General features: G+C 38.0%; 1 protein-coding gene across 2 annotated transcripts in view; it reads right to left on the bottom strand.

The window, feature by feature from the left end:
• pde3b (phosphodiesterase 3B) overlaps nt 1–16,090 on the bottom strand; it is an 89,584-nt gene that overhangs the window by 10,788 nt on the left and 62,706 nt on the right. Inside the window, exons 2-9 of one of the 2 annotated variants that reach the window (XM_029721166.1) lie at nt 7,373–7,423; nt 4,803–5,051; nt 4,302–4,450; nt 2,269–2,372; nt 1,904–2,117; nt 1,661–1,758; nt 1,283–1,440; nt 57–185 (exon numbers count right to left, since the gene is read on the bottom strand). In XM_029721166.1, coding sequence (XP_029577026.1) covers nt 57–185; nt 1,283–1,440; nt 1,661–1,758; nt 1,904–2,117; nt 2,269–2,372; nt 4,302–4,450; nt 4,803–5,051; nt 7,373–7,423 — 1,152 coding nt within the window. The remainder of the gene's footprint in view (nt 1–56; nt 186–1,282; nt 1,441–1,660; nt 1,759–1,903; nt 2,118–2,268; nt 2,373–4,301; nt 4,451–4,802; nt 5,052–7,372; nt 7,424–16,090) is intronic. The other variant, XM_029721167.1, reaches the window with a different exon arrangement.

Here is a 16,090-nt window from a genome sequence, read left to right as displayed (position 1 = left end):
CATGGCGTAATGACAGATAGATGGTTGCTATATGGTTGGTATGTGGTTGTACTGACGTAGCTGAGTATTCTTCCTGTCTTCCCTCCTGTTCTGTCCATCAGGTCAAAGATCTGGAAGTTCCAACTGTTGATCTTCTCCATGAGGTCACCGTGGTTCTCCAGCAGGGGGTCTAGTCTGAACTCACCCTACAGGCAGGAGAGGACCACAGCACACACACATTTTAAACACACACACACACACACGTTTAGATAAACACACACACACACACACACACACACATACATACATACATATTAAAACACAAAGACACACGCGTCATTAACACACACTTACATTAACACACATACATTAACGCACACAGATATACACACCCATCAACACACACAAACACACATTAAAACACACACACATTAACACATACACACACAGGCCCGTAGACAACCAGACTATCCAAAACACCACATCGTAAATCTTATGAATCTCATTCCTCTGTTAAGGGGATGAAAGCAGGCTCCAGACTGACTATGTATGAGTTGCTTTTGAATAATTCACTTTTGAATTACCCCACAGAATCCTCAGATGAACCCTACACAGTTGTCTTAACAGCTGGCTTGATTTAACAAGGCTTGGTTTGTCCAATAAAGAAAGTGAGAGCACAGCCCAAGTAAACGGCGGGGGCATTCCAGGACAGAGCCAGATCAACACTACCCCCCATCACACTGGATTTACACGGCTGTTAGATACATCACAACAGACTGAAAGACATGCACCCAATGAGTGTCTGAGGAAAACCTTTACTGTGTTCCCAGAACTAACTAGAGGACACATCCTATAGCTAGCTACTCTGTTACATGTGTTGGCCTGAGTGTTTCATCTCACTCATGGGGGGTTCTCCTGGTTGGGATAGTTTAGCAGCAGCAATGCTACACACAGGAAGGCTAACGAACGCTGTAAGGTGTTAGCATTGACTGAGACATATCCCTTCAAAGCTACTGTTAAGTAACAGCGTAGCCTACCTTTGCTTCTTAAGTCTGCAGCGCGGGGATGTTAGCCTAGCAGTAGGGTGCATTCACACAGGGCAACACAGAGTAAAATGACAGAGCCAACACAATGTATTTCAATGGGAAAGGTGCGTTGGAGTAGCGGAGGGGAGGCGTGTCAGGTTGCAATGAGGTTGTGCTAAACAACGCACTACCAAAACACTCTCAAAATGGTACATAGCTCATACTCCTCCATTAGCTTGTGTGGGAATGCACCCTTAGCATACTGTAGCACTGCGTACCTCTGTTTCCTGAGTCTGCTGATCTGTGGTGGGGCTCTGCTCCTCCTCGTCTGTCTGGCCCCAGCTCCCTGTGTCTGGACTCCTGTCCCCCATCGACTCGGCCTCCACACTCTCCTCCCTGATCAGCGCCTCCCCCATGAACTCTGACCCCTCACCTGCTGTGGAGGAGACACATTGCAAATCACAGTGAGTTGACCACTGATTTCGCATTTCGTGGGAAGCATTATTCTAATGAATTGACTCTCTGGTACAGCATGTCCAAATGGTTTTCAGTCATTTAAGAGTGGAAACAGAAAGCTAAGCCATGGGTGTGTGCCCAAAAACACTGTGCAGCCTATGTCTGTACAGAGTGAGGCTACATTCCAGCAGGTGTCATACCTGAGCGTCTGCGCTGGGCCTCAGCATGACCAGTGAATGGCAGGTGTCCCTCCCCCGCCTCCATACTGGGCATGTTTTTCAGCATCTGACGACCACAGCTACAGGGTGAGCAGAGGGACAAACACAGCCGTCATCATCATCAACACACATGGTGAAATGCAAGTCCACTCTACAGCTGAACTGGCTCTACAACACCAGGAGATAATGGAAGAGGTAGGGGAAGGGGGTAGTAGATTGCCCTACTTGGTGCACATGACCGCAGGGCTGCGGTAGGGCCCCTGGAAGTCAGGGGAGCTGAGGATGTAGCCCAGGGGCTTGTGCAGGTTGACGCTGGGCTTGGTGAGGAAGTCAGCTGTGTCGGGGAACTCCACCGGGGGGCGCGTGACCTGGGAGGAGAGACCTCCCGCTTGAGGACTGTGGCTGGGGGAGCTGACAGGACTCAGACTGGGGGACGCACCTGTAGAGCGAGAGAGATAGGAGAGAAATGAGAGAGAGAGAGAGAGAGAGCGAGAGAGAGAGAGAGAGAGATAGTCAAACAACTTAAAAACACATTCCACTTCCACACAGTGTATCAGACCTGTGTGTACAGTAAATCCTCATGGTCTCACCTGCTCTCCTGGGCCCGGCATGGTAGGTCAGGGTCACAGAGGAGGACCTCTGCTTAGGGATGGTCAACAGGTTAGCATTGGGCCCATTGGACAGAGACCCCGTGCTGGAACACACACACACACACACACACACACACACACACACACACACACACACACACACACACCAAAAAAAACATGGCACTTACTGCTAGAACTAATGAGACAACATCAGTTAAAACGCTTTCATATTCAATCTACACTATTATAAAGTAACTTTTTCACACCCGCTCTTATGTATAAAGATGAACTTAAAGAAATGTTACATAGCATACAGTAACACTAATTATATGACTCATTTGTTGCTCAAAGTAAGACGTTGAAAATGTATCCTTGAAGAAGACAAAGATCCCTAAAAGATCAAGTGAGTCATCTGAACAGAGTTGGAACAAAGAGAATGAAGGAATGTTATGGTCATTATCTGTTAGGCATATCAGCTTACAGAGCTTGACCACTACTGCCCTCCAGTGGATATAAAGGGGAACCACATCTTCAGGGAGTTTAATCAAAGACAGATGGTAACAAAGAAAGTGTTGCTGAGGGAGGGCCTGCTTGTTCATATCAGGGTAAAGATGGGGAGTGTGCCATGTTGAAAATGACTTGACCTTGAAAGATATTCTCCAGTACTTTTATATACCTTTTAGGCCAGTAGTTCTGAAAGTAGTGCCCACGAGCAAAAAGTGGTCCCCGAAAACTCCGTACTACCTCGCAAATGTGCAGATATGTGCACCACGTCATTACTCCCTTTCTCTCTGTACTGTGTGAGTGTCTTGCTAGCTGTCACTCAAATGGTGAGGGGCTGAAGCTCATTTGCTAAAACTCTAATTGCTAAGGGGCTAGCCCACATAGGGGTAAATGTAGGGAAAATGGCACCGCACAGCTTCCAGATGAAAGTCGCTTTCAAACTAGGGATTTCATGGCTAATTGAGGTAAGACAGTAATTCTGCTCATAGATTATGCATGTATGAACTAGACATTGACACATCCAGCCGAAAGCGTGAGGTTTAAAAAATACTTATTAGTCGCCAAATTACCGGGGCATGTCTTTAACCTTTAACCTGGTGTCTGAACTCTGAAATCCCACCTGTGTGTGCTAGTACCTGGTCATATTGATGTCAAGGTGTGTGTGTGCTAGTACCTGGTCATATTGAGGTCAGGGTGTGTGTGTGCTAGTACCTGGTCATATTGATGTCAAGGTGTGTGTGTGCTAGTACCTGGTCATATTGAGGTCAGGGTGTGTGTGTGCTAGTACCTGGTCATATTGAGGTCAAGGTGTGTGTGGTCGTACCTGGTCATATTTGGATCAGGGTGTGTGTGTGTGCTAGTGCCTGGTCATATTGAGGTCAAGGTGTGTGTGGTTGTACCTGGTCATATTGAGGTCAGGGTGTGTGTGTGCTAGTACCTGGTCATATTAAGGTCAAGGTGTGTGTGGTCGTACCTGGTCATATTTGGATCAGGGTGTGTGTGTGTGCTAGTACCTGGTCATATTGAGGTCAAGGTGTGTGTGGTCGTACCTGGTCATATTTGGATCAGGGTGTGTGTTAGTACCTGGTCATATTGAGGTCAAGGTGTGTGTGGTTGTACCTGGTCATATTGAGGTCAGGGTGTGTGTGTGCTAGTACCTGGTCATATTAAGGTCAAGGTGTGTGTGGTCGTACCTGGTCATATTTGGATCAGGGTGTGTGTGTGTGCTAGTACCTGGTCATATTGAGGTCAAGGTGTGTGTGGTCGTACCTGGTCATATTTGGATCAGGGTGTGTGTTAGTACCTGGTCATATTGAGGTCAAGGTGTGTGTGGTCGTACCTGGTCATATTTGGATCAGGGTGTGTGTGTGTGCTAGTACCTGGTCATATTAAGGTCAAGGTGTGTGTGGTCGTACCTGGTCATATTTGGATCAGGGTGTGTGTGTGCTAGTACCTGGTCATATTGAGGTCAAGGTGTGTGTGCTAGTACCTGGTCATATTGAGGTCAGGGTGTGTGTGTGTGCTAGTACCTGGTCATATTGAGGTCAGGGTGGGGTCCCGGTCTCTTGCCGTTGTTGCGTTCCCAGCGGGAGGAGGCCGACTCCAGAGGGGGGAGAGGGGAGGAGGTGGAGCCACGGCGGAGTTGGGGGGTTGGTAGGCTGTTCCTGCTGCTAAGACCCTAGGTGTGTGGAGGGGAGGAGGGGGCCATTATTACATTATGGTCAATGATGCTATAACACAGTCAAAGGCAGATCTATATTCAGCGCACCACCAGGTTACACAGAGTAGAGCAGGTGTACAACTAAAAACAACAAAACTAAGTCTACGTAACACTGGTGAACACATAGAAGAGGAACATTCACTATGAGGATAAGATACCATGTATAAGTGGATAATGTGTTAGTGGATAATGTGTTAGTGGATAATGTGTTAGTGGATAATGTGTTGGCCTGCTAGTCTCAGCAGGCTGCTGTCTGTGTGTTAGTTATGACCTGCTAGTATCACATTCAGAAGGTTGCTGGAGGGCCCACCTTCAGGGGCTTCCTGTCGCCCCTCTCTGCAGGGTCCTCCACCTCGGTACAGGGGTAGAAACCTGGGAAGGGGGTGAAGGGGTTGACCCTGGGCCGACAGGAGCCAGAGAATGTCCCCATGAGGCTGCTGACGCTGCGCAGGGACGAGACGGTGTGTGGCGACAGGGACGAGTCCATCAGCAGGTCAGACACCATGTTCCTGGCCTCGTTGATGACCGACAGGTCCACTCCGTTACCGCTTACCGCTCCCTGGGGACATGGAGGAGACAAGGGGACACATGTCAGAGAGATGCCTCATTTAGCAGAGCACAACACAAACATACAGTAGATACTTGTACTAAAGAGAGCCTGGTGTCCTTCCCTCATTCCTTTACACTGTTTCTAATGAACCCAGAATGGATTTAAATGACCAAACACAAAAGCTTCTGAAGAAGAAATTCCTTCTTAATTGCCATTTTTTCCTTAACTATGGACTTATGAAGAAAGTTAAGCGAAGTTGCTATTCCTCCAAAAGGTTCTTGGAAATGTTTTTATGTTACTTCTTATGTTTCTCCTTAAGCAAAAAATGAAGTAGAAATTAGATGCTTGAAAATAGAGTCATTTCATTTCTTGGAATTCCCAGATAGCTAAACCCCTGTCTTAAACACATGGCAGTGAAATAATATGCTAATGAAAGCTATTAAACATGTTCAATTGACTCACAAACTTAATCTGAAAGTTTCAGTGTTAATTGTTTTTAAGCCAATAACATATTTTAGACCATTAATCCCAATTATAAATATGCTAACATGATTGCCATTGCTAGATAGACAGCTAGCTGGATGGGTTGCCTAACGACAATCATCTGAAGATAGTTAAGAAGTTCGTAAGAAGACATCTGAGAAGTTCATGAGAAAATCATTCTTAAGACATTTTTGAGGATCTGCACTAATGAACTTCTTTTTCTTCTTAAGAAGAAGCTTCTTAAGTTTTTGCGTAAAAAGTGTTTAGTGAATCTGGGCCCAGGACATCTACAGGTGTCACACATACGCAGGTAGACTGTCAGATAGCTGTAACAGGACACTGCTGGCCTCATTGTGATGGGACTGTATTTGTCACTCCTCCTAATACAGCAGTGGAGGGTAGTGTGAAGGGCAGACAGGCTCGGGTGCTGAGCTCATGGCATTGATGCTGGGTAATTGAAAGGCTGTTTGGACCAGTGATGTCAGTAATAAAGGGGAGTGGTGCTGGCTGGGCATGGTGCTGGCTGGGCATGGTGCTGGCTGGGTATGGTGCTGGCAGGGCATGGTGCTGGCAGGGCATGGTGCTGGTGTGTGTGGCTGTGTGTGGAGTAAAAGTGCAGCGCTAGCACTTCCCTGGCCCAGTGACGACAGCTAGGAGGTTGTGTGTATGTCATGACGCTGACGGAGATCCTGCCTGCACCCCTACCCCTCTTCACCCTGCCTATCCTACTGACTGCTGCTGTGCTGATAGACCCCATGTAAAATACCAGAGGGTTTGGAGAACTAGGCTGCCCTTTGAAGGCCCGGCTCTGTGGCCACAATGAGTGGTGAGTGATGAGTGGGGCAGACGTCAGTCAGAGGAGCACAGCTTCCTGTTGATCTACCTGTACAGCGTGTCTGCAAAACACTGTGGACCCCAACAGGATGACAACACACACACACACACACACACACACACACACACACACACAAAAAAAAAACACAGCGATTTGACAATAAATTGGAACACAAGGCCAGTATACTAGATTAGAAAGATTATATGGAGGCTCTCCAAAATGTATCGAGATACATCTGATTTCCTAAAGGTTGGAGTTACAAAAAAAAATTCACCCCTCTACTTATTAATTCCAGACTCAATTCTTTGAAATATGACTAAATTACAGTGAGCTACACTAATACCATTTTTATTCAGTATCCTCTTTTACCTACATTTTGTCAATTCAATGCCCTCTCTGGGAAATCTAATTCACTTGTGAGGATTCTTGTTACCCTATGAGGGTTGATGATCTATAGTTGTGTTCATGTTATTCCATGGATGGATTGAAAGTTCAGTCCATGGATGGATTGAAAGTAAAATAGGAAATGATCCCCAACCCTAATGTGAATGATAGACTGCACATGTGCTCTAACAGTGATATACTGTAGCCAGTATCCAGATGAGTATATGATATACTGTAGCCAGTATCCAGATGAGTATATGATATACTGTACCAGCATCCAGATGAGTATATGATATACTGTAGCCAGTATCCAGATGAGTATATGATATACTGTAGCCAGTATCCAGATGAGTATATGATATACTGTAGCCAGTATCCAGATGAGTATATGATATACTGTAGACAGTATCCAGATGAGTATATGATATACTGTACCAGCATCCAGATGAGTATATGATGTACTGTAGCCAGTATCCAGATGAGTATATGATATACTGTAGCCAGTATCCAGATGAGTATATGATATACTGTACCAGTATCCAGATGAGTATATGATATACTGTACCAGCATCCAGCCAGATGAGTATATTCAGTCAGTCAGTCAGAGTGAGAGAGAGAAAACACTAACCTGATACTGGGGCTTGTACCACTGCTTCAGGTCCCAGTCCCATAGAATCATCTGAAAGAGAGAAACAAACACATCAGTCAGGAGGCCTTATATATATATATATATATATATATACATACACACATACACACACACACACACACACACACACACACACACACAGTAGCAAGGCTATAAAAGTAGCGAGGCTACATACAGACACCGGTTAGTCAGGCTGATTGAGGTAGTATGTAGTGCATGTAGATATGGTTAAAGTGACTATGCATATATGATGAACAGAGAGTAGCAGTAGCGTAAAAGAGGGGTTGGCGGGTGGTGGGTGGGACACATGCAGATAGAAAAGTGAAAAGTTAGCCAATGTGGGGGAGCAGTGGTTGGTAGGCCCAATTGAGGTAGTATGTACATGAATGTATAGTTAAAGTGACTATGATATGATAAACAGAGAGTAGCAGCAGCGTAAAAAAGGGGTTGGGGGGGCACATAATGCAAATAGTCCAACTATTGTTGTTTTATCATAAGAGGTGAAGTACTTCAACACATGCATCAGTTCTAATACAATAGGTCCACAATGATAAACAGTCTATTTTACAACATTAGACATAGTGTAACTGTTGTAGCATATTAAATAGGTCCACAATGAGAAACAGTCTATTTTACAACATTAGACATAGTGTAACTGTTGTAGCATATTAAATAGGTCAATGATAAACAGACTATTTTACAACATTTGACATAGTGTAACTGTTGTAGCATATTAAATAGGTCCACAATGAGAAACAGTCTATTTTACAACATTAGACATAGTGTAAAATAGACTGTTTCTCATTGTGGACCTATTTAATATGCTACAACAGTTACACTATGTCTAATGTTGTAAAATAGACTGTTTATCATTGTGGACCTATTTAATATGCTACAACAGTTACACTATGTCTAATGTTGTAAAATAGTCTGTTTATCATTGACCTATTTAATATGCTACAACAGTTACACTATGTCTAATGTTGTAAAATAGACTGTTTCTCATTGTGGACCTATTTAATATGCTACAACAGTTACACTATGTCTAATGTTGTAAAATAGACTGTTTATCATTGTGGACCTATTGTATTAGAACTGATGCATGTGTTGAAGTACTTCACCTCTTATGATAAAACAACAATAGTTGGACTATTTGCATTATGTGCCCCCCCAACCCCTTTTTTACGCTGCTGCTACTCTCTGTTTATCATATCATAGTCACTTTGTAGCATATTAAATAGGTCCACAATGATAAACAGTCTATTTTACAACATTAGACATAGTGTAACTGTTGTAGCATATTAAATAGGTCAATGAGAAACAGTCTATTTTACAACATTAGACATAGTGTAACTGTTGTAGCATATTAAATAGGTCAATGATAAACAGTCTATTTTACAACATTAGACATAGTGTAACTGTTGTAGCATATTAAATAGGTCAATGAGAAACAGTCTATTTTACAACATTAGACATAGTGTAACTGTTGTAGCATATTAAATAGGTCAACGAGAAACAGTCTATTTTACAACATTAGACATAGTGTAACTGTTGTAGCATATTAAATAGGTCAATGATAAACAGTCTATTTTACAGCATTAGACATAGTGTAACTGTTGTAGCATATTAAATAGGTCAATGATAAACAGTCTATTTTACAACATTAGACATAGTGTAACTGTTGTAGCATATTAAATAGGTCAATGAGAAACAGTCTATTTTACAGCATTAGACATAGTGTAACTGTTGTAGCATATTAAATAGGTCCACAATGAGGAACAGTCTATTTTACAACATTAGACATAGTGTAACTGTTGTAGCATATTAAATAGGTCCACAATGATAAACAGTCTATTTTACAACATTAGACATAGTGTAACTGTTGTAGCATATTAAATAGGTCCACAATGAGGAACAGTCTATTTTACAACATTAGACATAGTGTAAATGTTGTAGCATATTAAATAGGTCCACAATGAGGAACAGTCTATTTTACAACATTAGAGATAGTGTAACTGTTGTAGCATATTAAATAGGTCAATGAGAAACAGTCTATTTTACAGCATTAGACATAGTGTAACTGTTGTAGCATATTAAATAGGTCCACAATGAGGAACAGTCTATTTTACAACATTAGACATAGTGTAACTGTTGTAGCATATTAAATAGGTCCACAATGAGGAACAGTCTATTTTACAACATTAGACATAGTGTAAATGTTGTAGCATATTAAATAGGTCCACAATGAGGAACAGTCTATTTTACAACATTAGACATAGTGTAACTGTTGTAGCATATTAAATAGGTCAATGAGAAACAGTCTATTTTACAGCATTAGACATAGTGTAACTGTTGTAGCATATTAAATAGGTCCACAATGAGAAACAGTCTATTTTACAGCATTAGACATAGTGTAACTGTTGTAGCATATTAAATAGGTCAATGAGAAACAGTCTATTTTACAGCATTAGACATAGTGTAACTGTTGTAGCATATTAAATAGGTCCACAATGAGAAACAGTCTATTTTACAACATTAGACATAGTGTAACTGTTGTAGCATATTAAATAGGTCAATGAGAAACAGTCTATTTTACAACATTAGACATAGTGTAACTGTTGTAGCATATTAAATAGGTCAATGATAAACAGTCTATTTTACAACATTAGACATAGTGTAACTGTGGTAGCATATTAAATAGGTCAATGAGAAACAGTCTATTTTACAACATTAGACATAGTGTAACTGTTGTAGCATATTAAATAGGTCAATGAGAAACAGTCTATTTTACAGCATTAGACATAGTGTAACTGTTGTAGCATATTAAATAGGTCAATGAGAAACAGTCTATTTTACAGCATTAGACATAGTGTAACTGTTGTAGCATATTAAATAGGTCAATGAGAAACAGTCTATTTTACAGCATTAGACATAGTGTAACTGTTGTAGCATATTAAATAGGTCCACAATGAGAAACAGTCTATTTTACAACATTAGACATAGTGTAACTGTTGTAGCATATTAAATAGGTCCACAATGAGAAACAGTCTATTTTACAACATTAGACATAGTGTAACTGTTGTAGCATATTAAATAGGTCCACAATGATAAACAGTCTATTTTACAGCATTAGACATAGTGTAACTGTTGTAGCATATTAAATAGGTCAACGAGAAACAGTCTATTTTACAACATTAGACATAGTGTAACTGTTGTCGCATATTAAATAGGTCCACAATGATAAACAGTCTATTTTACAACATTAGACATAGTGTAACTGTTGTAGCATATTAAAGAGGTCAATGAGAAACAGTCTATTTTACAGCATTAGACATAGTGTAACTGTTGTAGCATATTAAATAGGTCAATGAGAAACAGTCTATTTTACAACATTAGACATAGTGTAACTGTTGTAGCATATTAAATAGGTCCACAATGAGAAACAGTCTATTTTACAACATTAGACATAGTGTAACTGTTGTAGCATATTAAATAGGTCCACAATGAGAAACAGTCTATTTTACAACATTAGACATAGTGTAACTGTTGTAGCATATTAAATAGGTCCACAATGATAAACAGTCTATTTTACAGCATTAGACATAGTGTAACTGTTGTAGCATATTAAATAGGTCAACGAGAAACAGTCTATTTTACAACATTAGACATAGTGTAACTGTTGTCGCATATTAAATAGGTCCACAATGATAAACAGTCTATTTTACAACATTAGACATAGTGTAACTGTTGTAGCATATTAAAGAGGTCAATGAGAAACAGTCTATTTTACAGCATTAGACATAGTGTAACTGTTGTAGCATATTAAATAGGTCAATGAGAAACAGTCTATTTTACAACATTAGACATAGTGTAACTGTTGTAGCATATTAAATAGGTCCACAATGAGAAACAGTCTATTTTACAACATTAGACATAGTGTAACTGTTGTAGCATATTAAATAGGTCCACAATGAGAAACAGTCTATTTTACAACATTAGACATAGTGTAACTGTTGTAGCATATTAAATAGGTCAATGAGAAACAGTCTATTTTACAACATTAGACATAGTGTAACTGTTGTAGCATATTAAATAGGTCAATGAGAAACAGTCTATTTTACAACTTTAGACATAGTGTAACTGTTGTAGCATATTAAATAGGTCAATGAGAAACAGTCTATTTTACAGCATTAGACATAGTGTAACTGTTGTAGCATATTAAATAGGTCCACAATGAGAAACAGTCTATTTTACAACATTAGACATAGTGTAACTGTTGTAGCATATTAAATAGGTCAATGATAAACAGTCTATTTTACAACATTAGACATAGTGTAACTGTTGTAGCATATTAAATAGGTCCACAATGAGGAACAGTCTATTTTACAACATTAGACATAGTGTAACTGTTGTAGCATATTAAATAGGTCCACAATGAGAAACAGTCTATTTTACAGCATTAGACATAGTGTAACTGTTGTAGCATATTAAATAGGTCAATGAGAAACAGTCTATTTTACAACATTAGACATAGTGTAACTGTTGTAGCATATTAAATAGGTCAATGAGAAACAGTCTATTTTACAGCATTAGACATAGTGTAACTGTTGTAGCATATTAAATAGGTCAATGATAAACAGTCTATTTTACAACATTAGACATAGTGTAACTGTTGTAGCATATTAAATAGGTCAATGAGAAACAGTCTATTTTACAGCATTAGACATAGTGTAACTGTTGTAGCATATTAAATAGGTCCACAATGAGGAACAGTCTATTTTACAACATTAGACATAGTGTAACTGTTGTAGCATATTAAATAGGTCAATGAGAAACAGTCTATTTTACAACATTAGACATAGTGTAACTGTTGTAGCATATTAAATAGGTCAATGAGAAAGTCTATTTTACAACATTAGACATAGTGTAACTGTTGTAGCATATTAAATAGGTCCACAATGAGAAACAGTCTATTTTACAACATTAGACATAGTGTAACTGTTGTAGCATATTAAATAGGTCAATGAGAAACAGTCTATTTTACAACATTAGACATAGTGTAACTGTTGTAGCATATTAAATAGGTCCACAATGATAAACAGTCTATTTTACAACATTAGACATAGTGTAACTGTTGTAGCATATTAAATAGGTCCACAATGAGAAACAGTCTATTTTACAACATTAGACATAGTGTAACTGTTGTAGCATATTAAAAAGGTCCACAATGATAAACAGTCTATTTTACAACATTAGACATAGTGTAACTGTTGTAGCATATTAAATAGGTCTACAATGAGAAACAGTCTATTTTACAGCATTAGACATAGTGTACTGTTGTAGCATATTAAATAGGTCAATGAGAAACAGTCTATTTTACAGCATTAGACATAGTGTAACTGTTGTAGCATATTAAATAGGTCAATGATAAACAGTCTATTTTACAACATTAGACATAGTGTAACTGTTGTAGCATATTAAATAGGTCAATGAGAAACAGTCTATTTTACAGCATTAGACATAGTGTAACTGTTGTAGCATATTAAATAGGTCCACAATGAGGAACAGTCTATTTTACAACATTAGACATAGTGTAACTGTTGTAGCATATTAAATAGGTCAATGAGAAACAGTCTATTTTACAACATTAGACATAGTGTAACTGTTGTAGCATATTAAATAGGTCAATGAGAAAGTCTATTTTACAACATTAGACATAGTGTAACTGTTGTAGCATATTAAATAGGTCCACAATGAGAAACAGTCTATTTTACAACATTAGACATAGTGTAACTGTTGTAGCATATTAAATAGGTCAATGAGAAACAGTCTATTTTACAACATTAGACATAGTGTAACTGTTGTAGCATATTAAATAGGTCCACAATGATAAACAGTCTATTTTACAACATTAGACATAGTGTAACTGTTGTAGCATATTAAATAGGTCTACAATGAGAAACAGTCTATTTTACAGCATTAGACATAGTGTACTGTTGTAGCATATTAAATAGGTCCACAATGAGAAACAGTCTATTTTACAACATTAGACATAGTGTAACTGTTGTAGCATATTAAATAGGTCAATGAGAAACAGTCTATTTTACAGCATTAGACATAGTGTAACTGTTGTAGCATATTAAATAGGTCCACAATGAGAAACAGTCTATTTTACAACATTAGACATAGTGTAACTGTTGTAGCATATTAAATAGGTCAATGATAAACAGTCTATTTTACAACATTAGACATAGTGCAACTGTTGTAGCATATTAAATAGGTCCACAATGAGGAACAGTCTATTTTACAACATTAGACATAGTGTAACTGTTGTAGCATATTAAATAGGTCCACAATGAGAAACAGTCTATTTTACTACATTAGACATAGTGTAACTGTTGTAGCATATTAAATAGGTCCACAATGAGAAACAGTCTATTTTACAACATTAGACATAGTGTAACTGTTGTAGCATATTAAATAGGTCCACAATGAGAAACAGTCTATTTTACAACATTAGACATAGTGTAACTGTTGTAGCATATTAAAAAGGTCCACAATGATAAACAGTCTATTTTACAACATTAGACATAGTGTAACTGTTGTAGCATATTAAATAGGTCTACAATGAGAAACAGTCTATTTTACAGCATTAGACATAGTGTACTGTTGTAGCATATTAAATAGGTCAATGAGAAACAGTCTATTTTACAGCATTAGACATAGTGTAACTGTTGTAGCATATTAAATAGGTCAATGATAAACAGTCTATTTTACAACATTAGACATAGTGTAACTGTTGTAGCATATTAAATAGGTCAATGAGAAACAGTCTATTTTACAGCATTAGACATAGTGTAACTGTTGTAGCATATTAAATAGGTCCACAATGAGGAACAGTCTATTTTACAACATTAGACATAGTGTAACTGTTGTAGCATATTAAATAGGTCAATGAGAAACAGTCTATTTTACAACATTAGACATAGTGTAACTGTTGTAGCATATTAAATAGGTCAATGAGAAAGTCTATTTTACAACATTAGACATAGTGTAACTGTTGTAGCATATTAAATAGGTCCACAATGAGAAACAGTCTATTTTACAACATTAGACATAGTGTAACTGTTGTAGCATATTAAATAGGTCAATGAGAAACAGTCTATTTTACAACATTAGACATAGTGTAACTGTTGTAGCATATTAAATAGGTCCACAATGATAAACAGTCTATTTTACAACATTAGACATAGTGTAACTGTTGTAGCATATTAAATAGGTCTACAATGAGAAACAGTCTATTTTACAGCATTAGACATAGTGTACTGTTGTAGCATATTAAATAGGTCCACAATGAGAAACAGTCTATTTTACAACATTAGACATAGTGTAACTGTTGTAGCATATTAAATAGGTCAATGAGAAACAGTCTATTTTACAGCATTAGACATAGTGTAACTGTTGTAGCATATTAAATAGGTCCACAATGAGAAACAGTCTATTTTACAACATTAGACATAGTGTAACTGTTGTAGCATATTAAATAGGTCCACAATGAGAAACAGTCTATTTTACTACATTAGACATAGTGTAACTGTTGTAGCATATTAAATAGGTCCACAATGAGAAACAGTCTATTTTACAACATTAGACATAGTGTAACTGTTGTAGCATATTAAATAGGTCAATGAGAAACAGTCTATTTTACAGCATTAGACATAGTGTAACTGTTGTAGCATATTAAATAGGTCAATGATAAACAGTCTATTTTACAACATTAGACATAGTGTAACTGTTGTAGCATATTAAATAGGTCAATGAGAAACAGTCTATTTTACAGCATTAGACATAGTGTAACTGTTGTAGCATATTAAATAGGTCCACAATGAGGAACAGTCTATTTTACAACATTAGACATAGTGTAACTGTTGTAGCATATTAAATAGGTCAATGAGAAACAGTCTATTTTACAACATTAGACATAGTGTAACTGTTGTAGCATATTAAATAGGTCCACAATGATAAACAGTCTATTTTACAACATTAGACATAGCGTAACTGTTGTAGCATATTAAATAGGTCAACGAGAAACAGTATATTTTACAGCATTAGACATAGTGTAACTGTTGTAGCATATTAAATAGGTCCACAATGAGAAACAGTCTATTTTACAACATTAGACATAGTGTAACTGTTGTAGCATATTAAATAGGTCAATGAGAAACAGTCTATTTTACAACATTAGACATAGTGTAACTGTTGTAGCATATTAAATAGGTCAATGAGAAACAGTCTATTTTACAACATTAGACATAGTGTAACTGTTGTAGCATATTAAATAGGTCAATGAGAAAGTATATTTTACAACATTAGACATAGTGTAACTGTTGTAGCATATTAAATAGGTCAATGAGAAACAGTCTATTTTACAACATTAGACATAGTGTAACTGTTGTAGCATATTAAATAGGTCCACAATGAGAAACAGTCTATTTTACAACATTAGACATAGTGTAACTGTTGTAGCATATTAAATAGGTCAATGAGAAACAGTCTATTTTACAACATTAGACATAGTGTAACTGTTGTAGCATATTAAATAGGTCAATGATAAACAGTCTATTTTACAACATTAGACATAGTGTAACTGTTGTAGCATATTAAATAGGTCAATGAGAAACAGTCTATTTTACAACA

Source organism: Salmo trutta, chromosome 29 (genome assembly GCF_901001165.1).
Source record: "Salmo trutta chromosome 29, fSalTru1.1, whole genome shotgun sequence".
NCBI classification, from domain to species: domain Eukaryota; kingdom Metazoa; phylum Chordata; class Actinopteri; order Salmoniformes; family Salmonidae; genus Salmo; species Salmo trutta.
Note: the sequence above shows the minus strand (reverse complement) of the source record. Positions and strands in the feature narration are given on the sequence as shown.